This window comes from Fomitopsis serialis, assembly GCF_022376445.1.
Source record: "Fomitopsis serialis strain Sig1Antser10 chromosome Unknown B0H18scaffold_77, whole genome shotgun sequence".
In the NCBI taxonomy this organism is placed as follows: Eukaryota; Fungi; Basidiomycota; class Agaricomycetes; order Polyporales; family Fomitopsidaceae; genus Fomitopsis; species Fomitopsis serialis.
The window spans coordinates 66,643-90,309 of NW_025955037.1; the positions used below are offsets into that span (position 1 = coordinate 66,643).

At 55.2% G+C, this 23,667-nt stretch overlaps 8 protein-coding genes across 8 annotated transcripts; 4 read left to right on the forward strand and 4 right to left on the reverse strand.

Annotated features, from left to right (window-relative positions):
• Positions 1–421: 421 nt before the first annotated feature.
• B0H18DRAFT_1122448 (uncharacterized protein) lies at positions 422–850 on the forward strand (the record flags this gene model as incomplete). The annotated part of the gene is made up of 2 exons (XM_048034516.1): positions 422–569; positions 642–850. 2 exons carry the CDS (start codon positions 422–424, stop codon positions 848–850), a joined length of 357 nt encoding a protein of 118 aa, XP_047889590.1.
• A 2,510-nt stretch (positions 851–3,360) lies between these two features.
• On the forward strand, positions 3,361–4,633 carry B0H18DRAFT_1086623 (NADP-dependent oxidoreductase domain-containing protein; the record flags this gene model as incomplete). The annotated part of the gene is made up of 9 exons (XM_048032066.1): positions 3,361–3,391; positions 3,448–3,552; positions 3,601–3,743; positions 3,799–3,911; positions 3,961–4,042; positions 4,103–4,197; positions 4,254–4,379; positions 4,434–4,486; positions 4,566–4,633. 9 exons carry the CDS (start codon positions 3,361–3,363, stop codon positions 4,631–4,633), a joined length of 816 nt encoding a protein of 271 aa, XP_047889591.1.
• Positions 4,634–5,208: 575 nt separating this feature from the next.
• Positions 5,209–5,995, reverse strand: B0H18DRAFT_957483 (uncharacterized protein; the record flags this gene model as incomplete). The annotated part of the gene is made up of 2 exons (XM_048042580.1): positions 5,209–5,774; positions 5,848–5,995. 2 exons carry the CDS (start codon positions 5,993–5,995, stop codon positions 5,209–5,211), a joined length of 714 nt encoding a protein of 237 aa, XP_047889592.1.
• A 1,492-nt stretch (positions 5,996–7,487) lies between these two features.
• B0H18DRAFT_1122452 (uncharacterized protein) lies at positions 7,488–7,792 on the reverse strand (the record flags this gene model as incomplete). Its single annotated transcript, XM_048034517.1, has 2 exons — positions 7,488–7,665; positions 7,716–7,792. 2 exons carry the CDS (start codon positions 7,790–7,792, stop codon positions 7,488–7,490), a joined length of 255 nt encoding a protein of 84 aa, XP_047889593.1.
• A 2,541-nt stretch (positions 7,793–10,333) lies between these two features.
• B0H18DRAFT_1106609 (uncharacterized protein) lies at positions 10,334–10,983 on the reverse strand (the record flags this gene model as incomplete). The annotated part of the gene is made up of 2 exons (XM_048032689.1): positions 10,334–10,856; positions 10,907–10,983. 2 exons carry the CDS (start codon positions 10,981–10,983, stop codon positions 10,457–10,459), a joined length of 477 nt encoding a protein of 158 aa, XP_047889594.1. The 3' UTR covers positions 10,334–10,456.
• Positions 10,984–13,797: 2,814 nt separating this feature from the next.
• B0H18DRAFT_632874 (uncharacterized protein) lies at positions 13,798–15,623 on the reverse strand. Its single transcript, XM_048038863.1, has 3 exons — positions 15,457–15,623; positions 14,119–15,396; positions 13,798–14,070 (listed from the first exon to the last, which is right to left on the reverse strand). Exons 2-3 carry the CDS (start codon positions 15,198–15,200, stop codon positions 14,049–14,051), a joined length of 1,104 nt encoding a protein of 367 aa, XP_047889595.1. The 5' UTR covers positions 15,201–15,396; positions 15,457–15,623; the 3' UTR covers positions 13,798–14,048.
• An 882-nt stretch (positions 15,624–16,505) lies between these two features.
• On the forward strand, positions 16,506–19,484 carry B0H18DRAFT_881814 (catalase; the record flags this gene model as incomplete). The annotated part of the gene is made up of 9 exons (XM_048040865.1): positions 16,506–16,666; positions 17,034–17,085; positions 17,145–17,192; positions 17,244–17,402; positions 17,457–17,673; positions 17,729–17,929; positions 17,985–18,474; positions 18,522–19,174; positions 19,234–19,484. The coding sequence occupies 9 exons, from the start codon at positions 16,506–16,508 to the stop codon at positions 19,482–19,484; spliced, it is 2,232 nt and encodes a 743-aa protein (XP_047889596.1).
• Positions 19,485–22,013: 2,529 nt separating this feature from the next.
• B0H18DRAFT_1027497 (uncharacterized protein) lies at positions 22,014–22,965 on the forward strand. The gene is made up of 2 exons (XM_048029879.1): positions 22,014–22,133; positions 22,184–22,965. The coding sequence occupies exon 2, from the start codon at positions 22,257–22,259 to the stop codon at positions 22,860–22,862; it is 606 nt and encodes a 201-aa protein (XP_047889597.1). The 5' UTR covers positions 22,014–22,133; positions 22,184–22,256; the 3' UTR covers positions 22,863–22,965.
• The last annotated feature ends 702 nt before the right edge of the window (positions 22,966–23,667 follow it).

A 23,667-nucleotide genomic window follows, 5' to 3' on the forward strand; every position in this document is an offset into this window, starting at 1 on the left:
CCTCCTCGTTGCTTGAAGTCCATCCTTGGTAGGCCGAATCTGGCTTCGTGCGCTGACCGACGACGACTGGTTACCCGCCGTCATAGCTGTAGTAATAGGTACGTATCCTCTTCAGGGCTTCAGGCTCCCACTGCTGGTCCACTGCCAGTCGCTGGCCCAGCGAGGATGTGACTATAGAGAGAGCATGCTCAGCATCGCCACATGGAACTGCGACTACAACCCAAGTTCTGCGAGGACATGCTCGCCGAACGCGCATTTCGGGACCACCCGACCCGTTAGAGGCTTCACACGAGTGGTACAATGCCGTTTCGGGATGTCTTCTCTCTTTCTGTAACTAGGAGACGAACGACCTGCAAACAGATGTTCAGACAAACTACTCTAGAATAACGGTCACCGACGTCCTGGCCAGCCTTTCCGCAACATGGCTACCGAGAAGGTTCCTCCTCCCCCTACCGAAAAGGTTCCACTCCGCCGTCTATCACCACACATCGTCGAGGTGGCTCCGATCCGCATCATCCACTACCCCAGTTCGCTCCGGTGGGTTCGTTCGATGATAGAGGCCATATATGGTGCGTGTATCGGTACGCCACACCGTTAGACATGGCCTTTAACTCACTGTTTTGCTATTATGTCGTTGTCAGCGCATTACGAATATTATACCGCGGGAGTCCTACACGGGGACATTTCCGAGGATAATATCCGGTACTTCGTAGGGGAGACTGAAGGTGGAGAGCCGCACTCGTATGGCGTGGTGCTGGATGTCGATCGCTGTGACTCGTTCAAGCCGTTCAGGCGGGCCGAGAAGCTGCCCGTGAAGAGCAGTTATAACGAAGAGGAGGAGGTCGACTGACCCGGTTACATGTCGGTGTCGTACGACCCATCTGTATGCATGGACTCTTGATGATGTATGCCACAGAGCGTGCCGTTGGGGTTGAAATCATCATGTACTAATATCGAAGGACTCGAATGTACTGAACTGCAATGTTGCCGTCACGCGTCTAGTTGCACAAGCCCGGAACTCGAGCGAGCAATATCGTCACTGTATCTTGAAGACATGTCACAGCGCACATCCACCAATCCAGCAACATGTGCTGAATCGTATTGAGGTCCTCACAATGTTACTTGGCAAAATTCTAATACAGCAACCGCTTCGTTCGCCGAGTACAGGAACCCAGTTATAGCAGCCAGCTCGCTTGCGACAGCTCAGAGAGGACATGCGCTGGGATCGCAGCGACGGATGGGCTCCCCAGCTGCTCGTGAACGCGATCCCTTCTCTCCACTACCTTTCCTTGTCGTTCGAGTACACAACTGGACGAGTCAACCTTTGATGGAAAGACTTAGTGCAAACTGGTGGTGCGTTGCTACCGACAACTCACAGGCAGGCATCGATGACGGAGCGCGCGGAATTGGTCGAGATCGGCGAAGGCTAGCGATAGACGATTCAAGAATACATGCGCAGCGAGGCGGCCGCGAGGGCATTACTCCTTGATGGTGAGCAGGTAGTCTAAGACTGGTTATTTGACTGCCGTTGCCATGCTAACATCTTGCGCAGATATCTTCCATAGCGAGGTCCAACTAAGGCCAGTCTGATCGTAGGTCTCCTCGGAATAGGAATGAGGGTGCAACATTATATTGGGCGGACAGCGGGATAACTCGACTGAAAGTCAGGTTGTAATGCTCGTGTGAGTGAACCATCGCATGTTCTCATTCACATATGATTCCAAAAGCCGTACTTTTCCACATCTGCACTACAGGCCACATTCACGTACTCTCGTCCTCCTCCTCGTCATAGTCCTGTCGCTCTAACCGTTCCCTCCTTTCCTTGAGATGCTGCTCGTGTCTCGCAAGAGCCTCCGTCGCCATCTGGCGTGCACGTCCGCTAGTAATGTTATGTAAACCGATGCGCTGTAGACCCCCACCGGACCTGATAAGTCGGGGCACCAAGTCATCCATATCAATATTCTCTGGAATATAGCGGAGCTTGAGACCACAGTCTCCATTGAATATCACGAAATATGCTTTAATGCCGGTGTAAGCATCAGTCCATCCCTCGAGCTGCAATGCGAGAAGCTCACAGTCTTCCCAGGCGTCAGCGAGGTGGTAAAGCTGACGGATCTCCTCGCAAATTGGGAGTGACAGTGGAGGTTCTGGGATGTCGAAGTCCACAACTGTTGTGTCGCAATTGTGTTTCTCCGCGCGGGTGAAGTCGACAAGGCATGGCTCTCCGTTTTTCCTCATCAGGATATGCACTTCTTTAACTTCGTCTTCGCCCTCGTAGATGGCGGGTTGCTTATAGATGCCCAATACATGCAAGGACTCGTAGGCCCGCACCGTCGCCACTCTGTGGAAGCGATGTTCAGCTCTGGCTTCCTTCTGTCAAGATATGGCGAAACGGACCGGAAATAACTATTCTGCAGTTCTAGTGGGTGGTCCGCATCAAGGGCCTCCCCGCAGTGCTCCAATATGATGCATGCACTGGGTACGTCGTCTGCGACCGCTTCGTACAATCCGAAGAACTGAGGGATCTCCTTGCCACGCAACTCCGAGAGCTCCGGAAGCCGATAACTGCTCGCCTCTCGTCGTAGGAGCCGATGCCTTTGTCGCTCGAACTAAGCTTGCAGACCACTTGGTCGATGTCACGGTCGTTGCGCTTCCTCAACTGACATGCGAACATTTGGCAGGTTGACGTCTTAGAGGTGTGAATGAGACGTGGCATTGAGGTTCCATTGGGATCGCCGGGAGAGACGTCTAGCAGTGACTGGAGGTCTTGGGATGGATCGTCGGCATCTCGCATGCAGCTCACGAGAGCAACACAACGGGACACCTCAGTGGCAGGATCAGGTGCCGGCCACATCCGTACGGCACTGCAATCAAGTTCAGCACTTGCAAGAGGATGCAATGCGGGCTGTTGTAGCTATAGAGACACGCCGATTGAACGTGGTCCCGGCAATCACTGCCAACCAAGTACGTGGTGCAAATTACGTAACTTGAAGCGTGTACTAATAAGGTAGCATTTGAGTAGCATGGCGATGCTCTACTTAACCTACACTGCCACTTCGAAGTCAGCACATACCTAGCTGACTGTAGAAGTCCAGTCTGTCCAAGGTCAGCCTGTGAGCCGCGGCATGCACGTTGGTGTACTGATAGGTGATAGGTACTAGGTTCATCGGCATTCGGCCTGATTTGATGTCAAGTGACGGAACAGGGCTAATTTCTCGAGTCATCGTTGGAGAAACCATGGCGAAACCGTCCTCGGGGTGTGAGAACGATGTCGTCTAATACGGATGCAAGCCGTGAGTCTCAAGGACTCTGTAGAAGTAGAGTGATCGTTTTCTCTTGACACCCACCGTCGTTGCTGATATGCCTTGGAGTCCTATCAGGTTGAATGATGGTGAGCACAGCACAGCACACTACCGTATTCTTTGGGATGACACGGACTGCCGTCAGGAACCGAGATACCAAGTATCGCATTTGGAACTTGGAAACTCGGAAACGGGCAAACAACGATGGAGAGGGTGAACCAGGCCCTCGAGGTCGGCTTCACACACATTGGTGTGGGATGCCTAGCTGTCGTTGATCAGCGCTGACTCGGCTGGACAGACTCTGCCCAAGTTTATCGGAATGAAAGTGAAGCAGGCGATGCCCTGCGTGCCAGTGGACTCAAACGAGAGGATGTATACATCACTACCAAGTACTCCGGACGCGCAGACATCGAGTCTTCGATTCGCAACAGTTGCAACTACGTGAGCCATTCGCGACTCTTGTCTACGACTGCGAGATGAGCCTTGATAATCATAGCTTGGAGTTGACTACGTGGACTTGTACCTGATTCACGGGCCTGACCTCGCTGTGCCGGACATCCCTACCATGTGGGGTAAGATGGAGAAGATCAAGGACGACGGGCTGGCGAAGTGAGTAGATCCAGCTTAACACTCTTCATTGTTCTCACTGCACACACAGGAGCATCGGAGTGAGCAACTTCAACGTGCAGGAATTGCGAACGCTAGTGGCATCGGCAAGAATCAAACCTGTCGCGAACCAGGTCTGTGTTCAGGGACTCAGAGTCCGACGCGAAATTTTTAACGATGGCATGCCACTATAGATACTATTCCATCCATACGTCCTCTCTCGTCAGGCGCCCGTTGTCGCGTACGGTGCGAGACACGGCATAGTGTCGGAGGCCTATAGCGTCCTGATGTGCGTTTCTCGCCTGCCTGCTACCATCCAGTCGATTGATGCGTGCTTCTTCACAGCCCGATCACACGTCATCCCGGAGGGCCACTCGACGCACTTCTACAAACTATTTGTCAACGTCTGGGCGCAGAGCCAGAGCAAGTGCTTCTTGCGTGGGCGAAAGCTAAGGGTGTCGTAGTTGTCACGTACGTTAGATGCATACCTCGAAAATACGGATCTGCTCATCGTCTGCACGACAGCTCTAGTACGAAGAAAGCACGGCTGGAAGGCTATCTAAACGCTGGTGACCTTGGTATGTCTATTATTCATTTTATGTCCCTTCCATCATTCACTATTTGCGCTTATCATCACTGACCATTACTCTCCTGTAGAACTCACCACGTCCGACATCGAGGCGATCGACGCTGCGGGCCTCGCTGGTGCCAATGGTCGGAGATAGATAGTATCAGGGTTCCTTCGTGTACATACGATAGTCTGCATCTGGCCAAGCTGAGTACTCATCAGACTTCCCTCTTTATCTCCTAGGAGCCTCATTGTCACTTCTCTTCGCTCGCGTTCCGTTGCATCTTATCGTGCAAGTCGTCCGTCAACCTCTCATGGTCGCTGTTGTAAGTCGTGAATGGTACAAATGTGATATCAGTCGTGAGATTCGCTAACCTGAATGGATCATGGAGACTCACCCGGCCGATGACGTTCCGGGGTGAACATCGAAGCTGCTCAGCTTGACTTGCGATCAAGTCCCCCGGGCCTCCGCCAGATCGTGCGTTCAATCTGGTGGTCGGTCAGAACAGTCATATGCTAGATCCGCGTGTGTTCGCAGAGAACCGTACGTTGCGAGTTAGCACTGAGCCACTGAAGCAAGATATCACTAAATATGAAATGTGATGTTCTTGTCGTATTTAATCCCACTGGCAGCTCATTGGCGCTTGTTCAAATCCGGCGTCTGATACACGTCTAAGCCCTTGCTGGGCGTTAATTAACAGTGTTTTGATTGCTGAATGATTCGGGGATTATTCAAGATGGATGCGCCCAAATCCAACCCAAATCAGTTCCAAGCTGGTTCAGTACCGGTTCCGCCGTTTGGTACGATCTGAATCTGATCAGCCACCGGAGGGTGCCGACATGGCCGCCACCGAACGTCCCGTCGGGGCGCTGCTTTAGCGGGCATTCCGCGATTGGGTCCAATATTAATGGCCGATCGATGAGGTGCGCGACCGCCCCGTCGTCGACGAGGTGGCGCAGCCCCATGTGGGCTGTAGGACCCTTTTCAGCGATCCAATGGTCGCAGAGCTCGAGGAAGTCGCCGCCCATGGCGTAGAGCAGGAACACGGCCTTTGGTTTGGGCTGGGCGTCTGAGATTGCTGCAGCCATCGCGGCGTACCCTCCGCCAGAGGCCTCCACGACAGCAAGTCGGGCCGGGTCGAGGGATATGCCATCTGGCAGGTGTTTTGTCGAGAAAGACGGGTGGCTGAGGAAGGCGAAGAGAGTACGCATATCTTCGATGATGTCGAGGCCAGTGGATGGATGGATGAGACGGTGATCCGCAGAGAGAAACACCATGCCCTTCCGGTGCGCTGATGCTAGCACCAATTGATTGTCAGTTTCGAAGCTTGAAGTTAACGTTAGAACCGACCTAGCATCCATTCGAAGTACTCGCCGCCTGGCAGCAGCCCGCTATCATTCCTCCGCCATGGATGAACACGATGCTGGGCAGGACACCTTCCTTCACTGAAGGTGGGGCCTGAAAGTCGACCTTGATCTCCAGGTCACCGATTCGCGAGTAGACCGCGGTCTGCATCATTGTCGTCGTCAGCTCAGAGCGAGGTGTTGAGGCTGGGAAGCTCCGTGCTCAACGCCTTTACGTGCCCTGCGAAAGGCCCAATGTACATGGTGACCGGCATGATTAGCTCTTGTCAGAATGCACGGCTCCGTGTTCCGCCTTCGAGTCAGGTTCAGTCAGCTCTCAGTTGTCAGCAGATGAGATCCTGACTACAATCACATTCAATTCGCCTCCTCCGTGATGGAGGAGCGCACTGGACTGTGGCAAACGCTGATAAGTAGGCGCGCATACTGCGGCATATGTCAGATACTGCTATGTATGCTCACCTCGATGTTCAAGTTGTTTGATGCTCAACATTGTGTCGCCAAGGCTGCCAGGTCGTTAATATCGCGAGACACATGTATGTAGCATCGAAGTACACCGTGTAAGATGATACGCGTACACGCCCCGCTCGACCACAAGACCGGCCGCACTGTAGACTTGAAATCAGCAGCATAGAAATACGTCCTCCCCCACTCAAAGAGGTCTTCTTTAGGGTCTGCCTAGGGGAGACTAGCATAGAAAGGAGAATTTTCGGGTTTCTTGCCTTCGTATCTTGCTCAGCTTTTCCTCGCCGAATATATATACAGGAGCAATGCTGTGGTGAGACTCGGACAACGAGCGAGCTGTGGCCTGCGCTGAGGTGCCAGCTCGCGAGTCGCCTGACGCGATCAGAACTCAGTTTGAAGGGGAACGGAGCGCAGGAGACCCATCATTCCTCTTCAGACTGAGTCGGATGCTTGTCACATAGTACGTGCTATGTACATGACTGGGAGGAGGCTCGAGGAGGAGCGAGTCAATAGCGCTAATAGTAGCGGCGTTCCCCGCGATTAGCATAATTGATGCTCAGTGCCGGCTTTTATGGTCTGCAATGAAAACTATGCGATTAGAGTCGTGCTCCGGAGCCTCGGAGGTGAGTTTATAATCATACAATGTGCAGATTGATCGCACAATGCTTCAAGACATTTCAAACTAGGCTGCACATCTGGACTTGCATGCCAGTGGTTCCTCGGGAAATTATGCAAACGCTCACGACTCGGATCAAGCGTAACATTTGAAGCGATACAGACCCAGAGGCCCTGAAGGTCATGTTCAGCAGTTACCATCGTATTCCGCCGAGCATACACAATGAGCGACATGCGTAAGCAAACGCGCAATCTAACTACCACTTCAACGTATAACATCCACCCAGACTCAGTCCAACTCGTCAATCTCCATCGCCCTCGCGGACAGCTCTTCCTCGAACTCGCGGGCCAACAGCTCTTCCACTTCGCTGAAGCTGCGGCGTCTATGCGGCCTGGGCAAGGGACGCGGTGGGGGCTTCGGAAGAGGGCGCGGAGGGAGAGGGCGCGGAGGCGGATTGGGCAGCGGGCGAGGATGGTTCCTGGGCAACACATCGCGGGCCCACAAGGCGTCCTCGTCGTCAAACGAACGCTCGAAGAGGGACTCTTCATCGAAGGCGCGCTCCTCAAGCTCAGAGTCGCTCAAGCTGCTGCGGCGCTTGGGTCTGCTGGGCAGCGGGCGAGGGCGCGGAGTCAGGCGGTTTGGGCAGTGGGCGAGTCGGGCCCCTGGGCATCAGTGCATCACGGGCCCAGAGGTTGTCCTCGAGGCCTCGCTCGTGCAGAGCCTCATCCTCGGCTGCGCGGGACCAACTGTGCAAGGAGTCAGTTTCGGTGCGGCGTGCAACAGTGCATAGACTCACAGTCCAACGGGGAGGGCGAGAGCCGGCGCGGCGGTCGCAGCAGCGAGAACAACAGAGAATACGGTGGAGTAGCGCATGGTGGGTCGTAAGATGTGCGGGACGGAGAGAACGACGGTCGTGAAAAAAGCGGGGCTAGCATCCACGGTCAGTATCGACAGCGACGACAGCTGAGAGTGCTACAGTACTCACCAACCAGTACCCTCACTTGAGATGAGCTCGAATGAGAAGAGTGAGCTGGGGGATGGGGGAGAGGGCGGACTCCTTTTATACGTAGAGCTCCCAGCGCTAGACACGCCTGACACTCTGCGAGTTTTCCTCTGCACAAGCGGCTATCAGGATGAGTCCCAAGAGTCCAGAGAAGTAGACCGGCCCCGACGACCACGGGCACATGCGGAGTTCGTGTACCGCACACTAATCACACACCGCATGCCTTCCGGATGCAAACTTATACTACCTGTATCCATGGAGCGACTGGGCTCCGTACAAATCGCAGGGTCAGCGCTATCATTCAACACGCATTCAAGTCCTACGAAATCTGCGCGAAATTAGCCTATAATGTCAATGTTGTAAGCTGACGTAGAGCACACTGTGAGGATTAGAAGCCGTTTCATATCCAAGGATTGTCATGTAACGTCCGAGGATTGTCATGTAATGTCCGAGGATTTTCAGCTTAGCTGATGGCACGCATGCATCTTCTACACTGATAGCCGATGCAACAGGGTGTAGTCTGTCTCACCCGGATGCACCACCGGTGTTGGAGCGGTGGTGGGGTACGTCCACACGGATAGGTATGAGACGTCGAAGACGAGACGCACCACGATTCGCGAGCGGATGAAACTAGAGCGAACGACTTATCAGCGTGACTTGGATGCAAATAGAAGCCCGCTACTTAGCTGCAGAGTACAAGACGTAGCCGTGTTTACGATTGCGCACAAATTGGATTATTGGCCGTTTCATGTCTGCACTATGGTGTCGATAGTGCAAGCCCTCCACGAAGGTCGAAGTTCCGTCTGTGACACATTATACAGGAACCTTGGATCTATGTGGGCGGTAGCGCACGTTAGTAGTTATAGTGCATGATTATTGATCTTTGAACGACGTAGCGTCGATCTACGTAACTTGAATTTAGTAAGGATGCGGAGAGAGCGCACCGTAATTCTGCCAATCGGCACTCGCGCCAGGCGAATTCTGAACCAACCGCCAGCATTCCGCCAGTAGAAGTTAGGGAACGTTCATCCTAGATGCTCCGCGGATTGCTGTCACTATGTCCGAAACAAAGGGGCGCCCCGGATGGGGTTACCTCAGCGTCCACTCGGAGGTCGATCCTTCGGCCGCGGAGGAGTGTTAAGCGACTTGTAATTCGCCCAGATGCGACGCGGGGTCGGTTCTCGAATTCAATGCGCAAGCGTGCGGCAGACACGGATCCCGCGCCATGTGTGAACACTACGGAGGGGAATTTTTCGCGTCAAGTAATACTCCACAGATGTAAGCCGGCGACGTGTCCGAGTGTATACACTCACATGAGCGAGGCCTGCTGCCAGTGAACGTCGTGATCCTGCCGCGGACAACCTCGGACATTGCAGCAGACGAACCAGACGGCTTCAAGACAATGCAATGCAGATCGGCTCCCTTCGGCGCCTCGTCGCGCGAGTTTACATGAAGCACATCACGGAGTGTGCGCTTTCCTGGTCGGTCATCACTGGCAAGAACAAGACGAACCTAAGCCCCCGGCGGGTCCACAGTACACTCGGCCTGGGGCCTGCCAGGATAACGCCACCAAACGCGACATGATCAGACATGCAAGCAGGACAAACGAGAGATTCTGCCTGCCAAAAGTATACTCTATCGAACGTCAAGTTGTCACGTAGCGGCCAGCTGGTTCAGTGAGTCAGTGGGGGCAGTACTGGTTGAACTCAAGAGACGGATGCTAACCGTTCAGAAACCGGACCACGATGTGTATAGTGACTTAGTGGGTTTTCAAGTATCAATCTTGTGATGGAGTGTGGATGATTGGACATAGGGTACTCCGACTGACGGATTGGATCAAACAAGTTGGAGGACTAGAGCTTACTGTACTTACCGCTTTGGGAAGCATCGTGATCACGAGGCCATTTCGTCTACAACGTTCATGACGAGCAAGCTAGACAATGAGGGCAGGTGCCAAGGGCGTCGTGTCATCAACGAAAGCATGCGACGTGGGTGTTTGCCACTGGTGCATCTGTGACGCGCTACAAGTGAAGGCATACAAACCATACCTTCCTCAAAAGGAACGCGATGTCGCTAGCGATCGGGGAGTGCATGTCCTAATACGGAGCACATCTGGACAAAGATGGCAAGTGTCGACGTTCCGGCCAAACGAGAAGCTCTCTAGGCTGCTGTCACTCGGCCATGCTTCTTCCGTCGTCCCGTCATATAAGAAGGCGCGTCCTCGTCATGAACCCCTTTCACATTTCTCCCCCGTTTCTCATCCACCATGGCCAGCGCAATCAAGACTGCCGCTCGGACAGTCTTCGAAATCGCTGCACTGAGACCACCGAGGTCACTGACTTGCAGAAAGACATACAGAACCCTTCGAAAAGGCGAGCGAAAAGCCTGAGCACAGACCATGGCGGTTTTGTGTTGAATACAGAGTGCCTGCACTGTACAGTCACCGTCGTATTTCACCGGACATACACAATGAACGACATGCGTAAGAAAAGACACAACGTAACTACCACCCCAGCACATCGACATCCACGGACTCAGTCCAACTCGCCGATCTCCATCGCCCTCGCAAACAGCTCCTCCACCTCGCGGCGCATACGCCTCGGCCCGTGCCACCCTGCTCCAGGCGGCGGGCTTCTGGGCATCAAATCGCGGGCCCAGAAGGCTTCCTCATTGTCGAACGAACGCTGGAAGAGGCACTCCTCATCGAAGCCGCGCTCCTCAAGCTCAGCGTCGCTCAAGCTGCGGCGGCTGGTAGGCGGTCTGGGCAGCGGGCGCGACTTCGGCTTCGGGGTCGGAGGCAGCGGGCGCGGCTTTGGCTTCGGGGTCGCAGGAAGCGGGCGCGGTCCTCCGCCCCTGGGCATCACGTCGCGGGCCCAGAAGTTGTCCTCGAGGCCCCGCTCGTACAGAGTCTCATCCTTTTCGCCGCGGGACCAACTGCGGAAGGAATCAGTTCCGGTGCGGCATGCAACAGTGCAGACTCTCACAATGCGATGGGGAGTGCCAGAGCCGGCGCGGCGGTCGCAGCAGCGAGAAGAACGGAGAACACGGCGGAGTGGCGCATGATGGGTCGTAAGACAGAGAGAACGACGGTCGTTAAAAAGCGGGGCTAGCATCCGCAGTCAGTATCGGCAGCCACGACAGCCAAGAGTACTGCAGTACTCACCAACCAGTACCCTCGCTTGAGTTGAGCTCGAATGAGAAGAGTAAGCTGAGGAATGGGGGAGAGAGCGGACTCCTTTTATACGTAGAGCTCCCAATGCTGGACAAGTCTGGCACTCTGCGAGGCTCTGCGATGGTTCCACTGCACAAACGGCTATCAGGAGTGTAGCGAGTGATCCACCAGAAACGGACGGCGCCGACGCCCACTGTCACAGCGATCCACGGTACCATGTGTATATGCGGAGTTCGCAGACCGTGTACCAACCGTTCACCGCATGCGCTCCGACCTTATCCTGCGTTTATGGCGCCACTGGACCCCGTATAAATTACGAAATAACGTTGCTATTGAACCCTTATCCAGGTCGCTACGAAACATGCGCGACTTTAGCCTGTACCGTCAATGTTGTGAGCTGAAGTAGAGCACACCGTAAGGATGAGATGGCGCTTCATGTCCGAGGATTGTCGGCTGCATCTAGCCGCGTCGAGTGAGTATTCATGGACTCAGGTCCTCTGCACCGCCAGTGGGAGCCGACGCTAACAGGCGCATCAGGCCAGTGAGGCTTTCCTGTGACAGAACCTCCTGTGCCAGCATCCGCCGCTCATATACGTAGACCGCCCGTGCCCCTCGCACAGCGACCTGATGATTGCCGGTGAGAGATGGGACGCACCACAACTTGCGACCGGATGACGAGAAACTCGAGCGAAAGACGAATCAGCGCACAACTTGAATGCGAACATAAGCCTGCTGGCTGCAGAGTAAAAGATATAGATCGCACAGAATTATCAACCGCTTCATGTCTGCGTTATGGTGTTGGTAGCGCACATTCTCCACGAAGCTCGAGGTTCTGTCTGGGACACGTGTCAGACAGACCCTCGTTCGAGTCGCTGCAACGTCCGAGCGCAGAGCTCAAGACGCTCCTTGGCGGTGCATCCACCACTGCCTGCGGAGTCGTAAATCTAGATTCGAACGGTAGCGCGCATCAATGGTTGTGGTGCATGATCGCCGAGACATTGATGCGCGCACGATGCGGTGCTGATCTACACAACTTAGTAGGAATGCGGAGAGCTCCCTGGAATTCTGTGATCGGCACCCGCGCCAGGCGAAGTCCGACCCAACCGGAAGCTGCCTGTTCGACACTCCAGTGCGCACGCTAGGATTCCGCGAATAGATTGGGGACATTCGTCCCGTACCTAGATGCTCCTGCGGGTTGCTGTCAGAATGTCCGAACGAAAGAGTCATTCTGGACGTGATTACATACCTCGGCGTCGACTTGATCCGCAGGCTCCGATCATGGAGAAGAGTGTAAGTGACCAAGTTGTAGTTCGCCCGGATACCGGGTCGGTTTCGTACTCAATGGGCAAGCTTGTGGCAGACACGGATCCCGCGCCATGTGAACGTTTGAACTTTGAAGACACCACGGTCAGGCGTTGTCCACATTGAGTACTCCACAGAAGTAAGCCAGCTACGTGCCTTTGAACCGGACGGCTTCAAGACAGTGCAGATCACGCGTCGTCGATTGAGTTTACATGACCTAATCACAGAGCGTCAGCTTTCGTGGTCGGTCACCACTAGCAAGAACAACATGAACCTCAGGCCGCGCGACGGTTTCACAGTAGACTGGCCCTAGAGCCTGCCGGTACAGTGGTAAACGTGACATGATCAGACATGCGAGCAAGACAAACGTATGATGCATCCTCGAAGTCGACCTTGTCACGTAGCTGCACGCTGGTTCCGTGGGCAGCAAGTACTGATTGAGCTCAAGAGACCAATTTTCAATGCCGGACCACGGCGTGTTCAATTCTTGTGACGGAGGAGGAGAAGAGGGTATTCCATTTAATCTTCTGTGGTAAAGGAGCGCTTGTGGACGCGGGCGCTTCCGTTTTCGGAAATGTCGCGAATTCAAGACGGATTGGGCAAGTGTCGTTCTGTTAGGCGCTGGCGCTGGATACTCGGTGACACGGGCAGACACGGGCGACTCGCTTTCGCTTTCATGTACAGCCGCACATGGAGCATTGTAGTTACTAGTGTCGAATTACTGAACGGAGAGTACTCCGATTGACGGATTGGGTCGAGCAAGATCGCAAGTACTTACTGTAGTAGTTTAAGAACTCACCGTGATCACGACGTGTTTTCCGTCAGCGACGTTCATGACGAGCAAGTCAGAATCTTCAAACGTACAACATTGACAGCACACACACAAGTAGTTTCTACACCGTGCAGTGTGCAACCTAGTGCATCTGGAGGCTCGGCCCAATGTAAGACATGCAGGACGTATATTTTATAGAGACAAGACAGGAACGGTACATGGTGATAGCGCACTGATTTGCAAGGACACAGAACAGGGTATTCAATCGTACGATACTAGCTACATTGGGATGAGAGGCAGAGAGACGTGTATTCATTCGAGCATGCGACGAAAACAATGAGAGGGCAGCATGGTATCGTGAGGCGGGGGATCCACAAGAAAGATGCAGCGTCCGATAATTTTCCTACAAACTATGATCCACAATCTGCGGCGAGAATCAGGCACCGCGTCCGATCGTGTAACTGGGACCACGTACGTCGTCTCTCTGAGCTCCTAATTATCCGGAAAGAGATGACGATCTGCGAAGGAGCAGCCGAAGCGCGTTCAGCACAGGCCGTGAGCAGAGCAGAACGGCGCTCACCGTCGAGCGACAAGGTGCGCTCAAACTCGGCCGACATGAGGTAGTTGTCAATGTACGTGCCAAGGCCGACGGTGACGCGCTTCACCCAACGCTCCTCGCTGGACCCCATGGCTCTCCACCAAGAGACCTTGCCGTGCCATTCACAGTCGGCGGAGCCCGACCCTGTGCGGACGCAGACGTATCGCAGAGAGTCGATGGGCTTCGCCAGTTCGAGTGCGACCGCTTCCGCGATAGGCGCAAAGACGACCCCTCCGTGGAGATCGGTGATGTCGACGCTCATGCACACGATGTCTAGGTCGCCTAGAGCATTAGGGACATGTGCCTGTGATGCGTGAGCACATCTGGAGCGCGAGGAGCTGGACGTACTCACCCTCCATTCGTTAGCTCTGCCACGCGCTCTCCGGCATTCGACAGCTCGATACGCAGGTATCGCAATCGGTGTGACCGCTCGACCAACTTCTTCCACACCCGAGCATCCGGTTCGGGAGGGATCGTGACGGACAGCATCACTGGGTCGAGATGCCTGACGACCACGCCGCCGTGTTCATGAAGGATGCCTTGACGCTCCTCCGTCAAGCGGAGGCCCTTCACGGGCCCTGTTAGACCGCCCAGCGACACAGGCGTTCCAGCCAGCCAGTCCAGGTGTGGCCAGCCCACCCGGACGCCGGGAGGACGCTCGGGTTTCTCGTCGTTCGCCTGCACGTCTGTGACGCTAAAGTCGAAGCGCTGGACGCTCGGGAAGCTCTCGATGATCGCCTGGTGGGGTATAGAGTTGATCGGACAGGCAATGTCTAGCTCCAGCTCCGTTATCGACTTCCAGCGGACATCGGCTTGATCGTCGTCGGTGAGATGCTCCGGCGCCGGGCACAAGAGCGTGGCGAGGATGACATGGCGCCGTGGATGCAGCATGCCTGTGAGGCTGAGCTTGCGCAGGTTGCTGCTCAGGCGGCGCACGGTGGACACCGCTAGCAGCCCGTACTTGCGGAGGTTGAGCTCCTCGAGCGTGGTCAGCATCCGTACGGCCGCTGCGAGGATGCCGGACTCGAGCATGACCTCCGCGTCGTCGAAGGTGAGCGACTTGAGCGCGGGCGCGTGGGCCAGCACACGCACGAGCCCCGGGATGGCGAGGGAGATGCGCTCTTCGTAGAAGGTGCCGAGGTGGATTTCGAGTCGGCGTAGCCATCGGAGGCGATCGGGAATGTCTGCGAGCATGTACTTGCAGAAGAGCGTCGCGCGCTCCGTCGAGCGCAGCCTGATGTCTGCGAGCGCGCGACGCTTGGCGATCGCGCGCAGACCGTGCGCTGTCATCGACAGACGGAGGGCATCTGGGGATGCTAGGAACGATACAAATTCCTCGAGGATATCCTGATTGAGGGATAGTAGATTGTATCGGGATGGGTACGCCATACTGACGAGCAGGGTGTTGTTGACACCGATGTACGATTCGGTCATTTTTGCGCTGGGGTACCTTTAGATGGTTGTGTGCATCCGACTGATCTTCGCGTCGTGGTTGAATTGTACTGATCTCAGAAGTCAGCGACAGCATGGAATCGATATCTAGGCCTTGATTTGCGCGTTTACTTACCGTGGTGGCGCGGCGTCTACTTGCGATGATTTCCGCGCGTCTGGTTCTTCTTGCGCAGGCTTTCTGTGAGATTTGGACGTGAGTTAGAAAGTGTCCAGTGCAGCGGGTTTCACTGAGACTCACCGCAAGGCCCCGCGCTCGCCAATCGTCGGGGTACAGAACCAAGAGCAGCGTCAATAGAGGAAACTGATAACACGCGATGCGTCCACGTGTCGTTGTGTGAGTCGAGTCAAACCGTGCAAATTCGAGTGGCAACGACAAGTCCAGTGAATGCTACACCCCGTTTCATGCAATGAGACGGACATGCGTACAATACTTTGTATCTACGAGGGCAAAACAGCCAAGGACATTCAAGTTTGAGTTCGAATTGAACGTTGCAATTGAACAATATTGGTCGCGGCTACTTACCTCTCACGTGACAATTCACTGGTCGTCGATCTCAAATTCCACTGCACACTGCCAACACACTGCAACATTCTATCACCACCCAACTCAGGCTACTTACACGGTTTCGGTAATTTAAAGATAAAACCCCGAAAAGGACGTGCCAGAGCCTTGCCGGCACGGGCGCGGAGCATTCCATAGGAGCAATGACCATGTGCGAAATGATTGCTGGTGCGTTGCAGTGTTCGTGAATAACATGTTCCTGTCATAGGCTATATATAGGTGACCGAGTCCATGATCTTGCACAGATCTGCGTATTGCGGACATGATTGCAACAAGCGCGGCAAAATCCTATGAGGATAAGTACTTGGTACTTGTGCGGTGAGCTGTCCATTCCATAGCAGGTATACCATGCGCACGAAGAAGACTCGGAGACACCATGTCGCGGTGAGGGTGGCAGGTGAGGGCGTCGTGTCATCACCTGATTCGCAAGCACACGAAGAGCGCGTACGTGGGTGTTTTGTCACTGGTGAATCTATGACGGGCTATGAAGTCATAACAAACCATACATTCCTCATAGGGAAACGCGACGTCGCTAGCGATCGGGGAGTGCATGTCCTAATACGGAGCACATCTGGACAAAGATGGCAAGTGTCGACGTTCCGGCCAAACGAGAAGCTCTCTTGCTGTCACTCGAGCCATGCTTCTCCCGTCGTCCCCCCGTCATATAAGAAGGCGCGTCCTCGTCATGAACCCCTTCCACATTTCTCCCCCGTCTCTCATCCACCATGGCCAGCGCAATCAAGACAGCCGCTCAGTCAGTCTTCGCTGCGGCGACTGAGACCGCCAAGATCGCCGACTTGCAGAAAGACATACAGGACCCCTCAAAAAGGCCAGCCAAAAGCCTGACCACGGACCATGGCGTTTTCGTGTCGGACACCGATAATTGGTGAGTGCCTGTATGCACGCCAAATGGCCGCGCCCGGCTGGGCAAATACTATGACGAATATCGCGTCGCCTTCGCCCACCCGCTCGCGGAACACGATGCGCGTCATGATCTTGGTTGCAAGGGTTGTCTATAGCCTGTGGTTCCGGTGGCTGGCATGATGGGTGCATATATGCTGCCTTTGGTCTTGGGTGTATGTGGGGATAGGCAACGGTCCCGCATAACTGCTGTTAGCGCGCGGCCAAGCGCTTCTCGGAGTTGGTCGCGAGTTGATGCGATTGTCTCAATGTATGCTCCGCCGAGATGCCTTTGATCAGTTTGCAATCGACACCATAGTCTGTATGCGACAACGCTGACATCTCCTAAATAGGCTGAAGGCGCAAACGAAGGCTCACGTAGGGCCATCCCTCTTGGAGGATCAAGTAAATCTTCCCGATATATCAGCCACATGTAGTCCTCCGCTGACACAAGCACTCTTTAGATCGGTCGCGAGAAGATCCATCGCTTCGACCATGAGCGTATACCAGAGGTAGATCATATACCCAGGAACCTTTCACAGTGGGCTCACCCACGCATATAGCGTGTCGTTCACGCCCGAGGCGCCGCCGCACATGGATACTTCAAGGTTTTCGACAGCAGCGCCTCGAAGTATACCTATGCACCGGTGCTCACCGACTCTTCGCGTACAACCCCAGTCTTCCTGCGCTTCAGTACTGTCCAGGGCTCTCGTGGAAGTGCGGTGAGTAGAACCTAGGGCATTGGGAATGGTGATCTAAACAATTGTGACTGCCAGGATACCGTGCGGGACGTCAGAGGATTCGCCGTCAAGTTCTATACGCAAGAGGGTAACTGGGACATCGTCGGCAACGACATACCTGTGTTCTTCATCCAAGACGCTATCAAGTTTCCTGACTTCGTGCATGCCGTGAAGCCGGAGCCACACAACGAAGTACCCCAGGGTCAGAGCGCCCATAACAATTTCTGGGACTACGTCGGACTTCAACCGGAAGGTACGTATTTGCGTTGCTGTCATGAGTTAATTCACTCATTTGAATCGCGATCAAGCCACGCATATGGTGATGTGGGCAATGTCCGACAGAGGTATCCCGCGCTCGTATCGTATGGTGCAAGGGTTCGGAGTAAACACATACACTCTGGTGAACGCTGAGGGAAAGCGACACTTCGTGAAGTTTCATTTCATGCCCGAGCTCGGCGTATGCAGCCTGGTGTGGGACGAGGCACTCAAGTTGTGCGGCCAAGATCCCGGTACGTCTGCCAGACCACGATGGGGTTGCGCTAGAAGATATAATCTCCACGCCAGACTTCCACCGCAAGGACTTAAATGAGGCGATCGATACTGGGGCGTACCCGAAGTGGACGTTCGGCATCCAAGTCATTCCCGAGTCCGCCGAGCACGACTTCGACTTCGACATCCTTGACGCGACTAAGATTTGGCCTGAGGAGCTTGTCCCCATACAGGTCATCGGCGAGCTCGTGCTCAATCGCACCGTCGACGAGTACTTCACCGAAACGGAGCAGGTTGCGTTCTGCACTTCGCACGTCATCCCTGGGATCGGCTTGAGCGACGATCCGCTGCTGCAGGGAAGGAACTTCTCGTACTTCGACACGCAGATTACGAGGCTCGGGATCAACTGGCAGGAGCTCCCGATCAACCGCCCCGTTTGCCCCGTTCTGAACCATCAGCGAGACGGCGCTATGCGACACAAGATCACACAAGGCAGCATCAACTACTGGCCGAACCGGGCGAGTGTCGGAGGACCGGTGCCAGTGCAGGAAGGTGGTTATTATGAGTGAGTGAAGTCATACGTGATCGTGCACACGCTCATGCGCGTTGCAGTTACCCACAGAAGGTCGAGGGTGTCAAGCAGCGATACCGCGGCGAGAAGTTCAAGGAGCACTACAACCAGGCGCAGCTTTTCTACAACTCGTTGACCGAGTACGAGAAGGCGCACCTGGTCTCCGCCATCTCCTTCGAGCTCAGTCACTGCGACGACCCCGTCGTGTACGAGACTTACATGAAGGTTCTGAATAACGTCGACTTCGAGCTGACGAAGCAGGTCGCTGAGAAGGTCGGCGGCGTCATACCGAGCGAGCCAGGCCGTCCAAACCACGGGAAGAAGAGCGCGGCCTTGTCGCAGCTGTACTACAAGCCGAAGGAGCCCACGATCAAGAGTCGCCGTATCGCCATCCTGCTCGCCGACGGATACAACCTCGCGGAGGTGGAGGGCCTTCGCGCGGCGATCAAGGCGGGGTCGGCGACGAGCTGGGTGATCGGGCCGCGGAGGGGCAGGGTGTATCCGAAGGGCCAGAAGGGAGGCGACGTCGGGGTGTGGGCTGATCATCACTTCGAGGGGCAGCGCAGCACGATGTTCGACGCTGTCGTCGTGCCCAGCGGAGAACACGTCGCGACGCTGGTGAAGATGGGGCGCGCCATCCACTGGGTCCGCGAGGCGTTCGGGCACTGCAAGACGATTGGGGCGCTGGGTGAAGGTGAGCACAACGCGACACAGGTTGGATGTACTCTCACGCTCACCATCGCTCGTCATGAGGTGTCAAATTCGTGCACGATGCGTTGAACGTCCCGCAGCTGAAGTTTTCCCATGACCTGCTCAGCAACGACGTCGTTGTGTCCTACGGTGTAGTCACGGCGGGGAACTACGACGCCGGCTCGGTTGCGGCCGACGTGTTGAAGATCAGGCAGGACGCGAAGGGCTTCGTCTCGAGCTTTGCGCTGGAGGTGAGCAAGCATAGGTGCTACGAGCGGGAGCTGGATGGTTTGGTCGAGTTGGTCGCGTACTGAGCGACTCCGCCGAACGACGCGGCGTGACCGACGAGGATGACCGCAGGTGCGTGGAAACGGAAGTCATTGAGGACCGGGTCGTCACGGGTGGGGATGTTCAAGGGTGTCGTAGAAAAGAGGTTCAATCGTGAAGTTCTGGGAGATTGTACGATAGCTGAATTCGGGAAGCCTGTAGGATCGGACGATGGAATAACTGTATCAGTAGCAACGCAAACGTATTTTAAGCATGAACCCCATTACAGAGGGATGACGTGGCGGACTCTGTGAACCTGATGCATAGACCAATGTACGATTCGAAGATGCTGACTCCGTGCTGAAACGTTGACTTACGACTCGACGACTCGGAGGGTCCAATGATTCTGAACGTTTGAACGCCGACCTGACCTCGTGATCACGATGCTTCTTAAAGCGGTAAGTACAGAAAGTGCCTCTAATCCTCCACTGCGTCGGTGGTCAGAATATGAACTTGCTCGACCCAATCCGTCAGTCAGAGTACTCTTCGTCCAGTAACCGTCATTCCGTCACAAGATTAACACGTACAAACTGTGTACCGACTTAATACACTCTTCCGGCTCTTGCACAGTTAGTAGTAACCATCTCTTGCGTTCCACTGAACTGGCACCTGGCAGCTACGTGACAACCGGAAGGCCGCCGTGACTCGATACATCATATTTTCTGGTAACCTCGTTTGTCCTGCTCGCATATCTAATCTGGCATGTCACATTTAGGATACACCGGCAGGCCCCAGGCCTAGCGTATATACTGTGGAACCGCCGCAGGTTCGTGTTGTTCTTGCCAGTGGTGATTGACCGAGAAAGCTGACGCTCCGTGATAAGCTTCCTGTAATTTCGATCGACGAAGCGCGACCTCAGGCTGCGCTGTCTTGAAGCCGTCCGGTTCATCTGCTGGAATCTCCGAGGTTGCCTGCTGCAGGATTAGGGCGTCCTCGCTCATGTGAGTCTAAGTATATACGACACGTAGCTGGCTTACGTTTGTGGAGTACCCGACTCGGACAGCGCCTGTCCATGGTGTCTTCAAAGCTCACATACTAGCGCGGGATTCGTGTCTGCCACACGCTTGCTCGTTGAGTACTGAATTCGACCCCGTATCTGGGCGAATTACAATTTGGTCGCTTGCACTCCTCCTTCATGACCGAAGCCTGAGGATCCGAGTCGACGCCGAGGTATGTAACCCCGCCCGGAGTGCCTCTTTGGTTGTGCCATTCAGACAGCAACCCGCAATAGCATCTAGGTCAGTACGGGACGAATACTCCCCAATCTATTGGTGGAATCCTAGCAGCGCACACTATTGTGTCGAACCAGGTAGCTTCCGGTTGGGTCGGACTTCGCCTGGCGCGAATGCCAATTGTCCAAGGCGCTCTCTGCATTCCTAAGTAAGTTGTGTAGATCAGCACCGCGTCGTGCGCGCATCAATGTCTCGGCGATCCGTCGGCGATCATGCACCACAACCTTTGATGCGCGCTACCGTTCGAATCTAGATTTGTGATTCCGCAGGCAGTGGTGGATGCATCGCCAAGGAGCGTCTTGAGCTCCGACCCCACGCTCGGATGTTGCAGCGACTCGAACGAGGGTCCGTTTGGCACGCGTCACGGACAGAACTTCGAGCTTCGTGGAGGGTTTGCACTGCCAACACCATAACGCAGACATGAAGCGGGCGATACTTCTGTGTAATCGTGAGTACGATCTACGCCTTGTACTCTGCAGCTAGCAGGCTTATATTTGCATTCAAGTTGTGCGCTCGATCATCTTTCGCTCTAATTTCACGTCATCCGCTCGCAAGTTGTGGTGCGTCTCGTCTCTCACCGGCAATCATCAAATTGCCGTGCGAGGGGCCCGGGCGGTCTACGTATATGAGTGGCGGATGCTGGTACAGCAGATCCTGTCACGGGAGAGCCTCGCTGGCCTGATGCGCCTGTTAGCGTCGGCTCCCACTGGCGGTGCAGAGGATCAATGAGCCTGAGTACTCCATTGAAACGGCCAGAGGAGCCTACGATCCTCGGACATGAAACGGTATCTAATCGTCACGGTCTTCTTTAATTCCGCTCACAACATTGACGGTATAGGCCAATGTCGTGCAGATTTCTTAGGGACCTGGATGCGGGTCAAATGATAACGTTCACCCCGCGATTTATATGGAGCCCAACTGCCCCATAGACGCAATGAGTGTAAGTTTCCAGCCAGAGCGATGCAGCGAGCGGTTGGTATGCGGCCTGCGAACCCCGCACGTACACATGGTACCGTGGCTCGCTGTGACAGCGGGCGTCGGCGCCGTCCGTTTCTAGTGGATCACTCGCTACACCTGATAGCCGCTTGTGCAGTGGAACCATCGCAGAGCCTCGCAGAGTGCCAGCATTGGGAGGTCTACGTATAAAAGGAGTCCGCTCTCTCCCCCATTCCTCAGCTTACTCTTCTCATTCGAGCTCAACTCAAGCGAGGGTACTGGTTGGTGAGTACTGCAGCACTCCTGGCTATCGTGGCTGCCGATACTGACCGTGGATGTTAGCCCCGCTTTTTTTCACAACCGTCGTTCTCTCTGTCTTACGACCCATCATGCGCTACTCCGCCGTTTTCTCCGTTCTTCTCGCTGCTGCGACTGCCGCGCCAGCTCTGTCACTCCCCATTGGACTATGAGAGTCTCTGCACTGTTGCATGCCGCACCGAAACTGATTCCTTCCGCAGTTGGTCTCGCGGCGAAAAGGATGAGACTCTGTACGAGCGGGGCCTCGAGGACAACTTCTGGGCCCGCGACGTGATGCCCAGGGGCGGCGGGGAGCCACGTCCACTGCCTCCGACGCCGAAGCCAAAGCCGCGACCGCTGCCTCCGACTCCGAAGCCGAAGCCGCGCCCACTGCCCAAACCGCCTACCAGCCGTCGCAGCTTGAGCGACTCTGAGCTTGAGGAGCGCGACCTCGATGAAGAGTCCCTCCTCCAGCGTGCATTCGACGATGAGGGCGCCTTCTGGGTCCGCAGTGACCCCGGCCGGCCGAGGCCTCCACCTCCGCCGCCGCCGCCGCCGCACCCGCGCCCGCGCCCGCCGAGGCCCGTGGGACCGCGCCCCATGCCTAGGGGTGTCGAGGGCTTGAGCGACTCTGAACTTGAGGAGCGCGACTTCGATGAGGAAGCCTTCTGGACCCGCGATGTAATGCCCAGGGGCGGCGGGGAGCCGCGCCCACTTCCTCCGACCCCGAAGCCAAAGCCGCGCCCGCTGCCTCCGACCCCGAAGCCGAAGCCGAAGCCGCGCCCGCTGCCCAAACCGCCTACCAGCCGCCGCAGCTTGAGTGAGGTGGAGGAGCTGTTAGCCCGTGAGTTCGAGGAGGAGCTGTTCGCGAGGGCGATGGAGATCGACGAGTTGGACTGAGTCTTTGTGGATGTCGATATGTTGAAGTGGTAGTTGAATTGCGCGTTTGCTTACGCATGTCGCTCATTGTGTATGCTCGGCAGAATACGATGGTGATTGTGCCGAACACGACATTCAATTCCGGAAAATACGTCTGCTCGTGAGCCTTAACTTAGTGACCGTCCGGCGTTCCGTTGCATATTTTCTCGAGGATTATACCGTGACAGGCAAGCAAGTCCACATCTGAAGATCTGAAGCCTTGTGTGTCATTCCTTGAGGCAGTTTCCAACCAGTCTGGACATTGTATCATATGTCAAATGCGACGGGCGCAGCAAGAGCTTATGGGGATAAGTAGGCTACTTGAGCGGTATGCTGTCCGCGGGTAAAGCTCGGGGATAAAAAGAAGCTTGCATTACGCAGCATTTAATAATCATTAAGCCTGAATCAGATTCGATCACGTGTATACCGCGTGATAATGAGCGTCGCGACCGGGACCGACAGCGACGCGCATTGCGCAACTTCCTCCTGCTCCTGCTCCTGCTCCTGCTCTCGCTTCTCCTCCTTGATGCTCGACTCGGACGCACTCACGCAGGACCACGACCTCGCCCGATTCTGCCCGTATCGCTGTACTACTTGCTTCTAAATCCCGTATTTGACGCGTGGAGAGGTCTGGAGTGTGCTCTCTAGGATTTCATCGACGGATTGCAACGAAGTTGGAGGTCCCTCGTGCGTTGACAGATCTTATGTGCTGCTCACCTATGCGCTGTACTCATCACTCGATGTTAAGCTGTTGCGCTCTATCTCGGACAACTCTGTGAGTGCATAT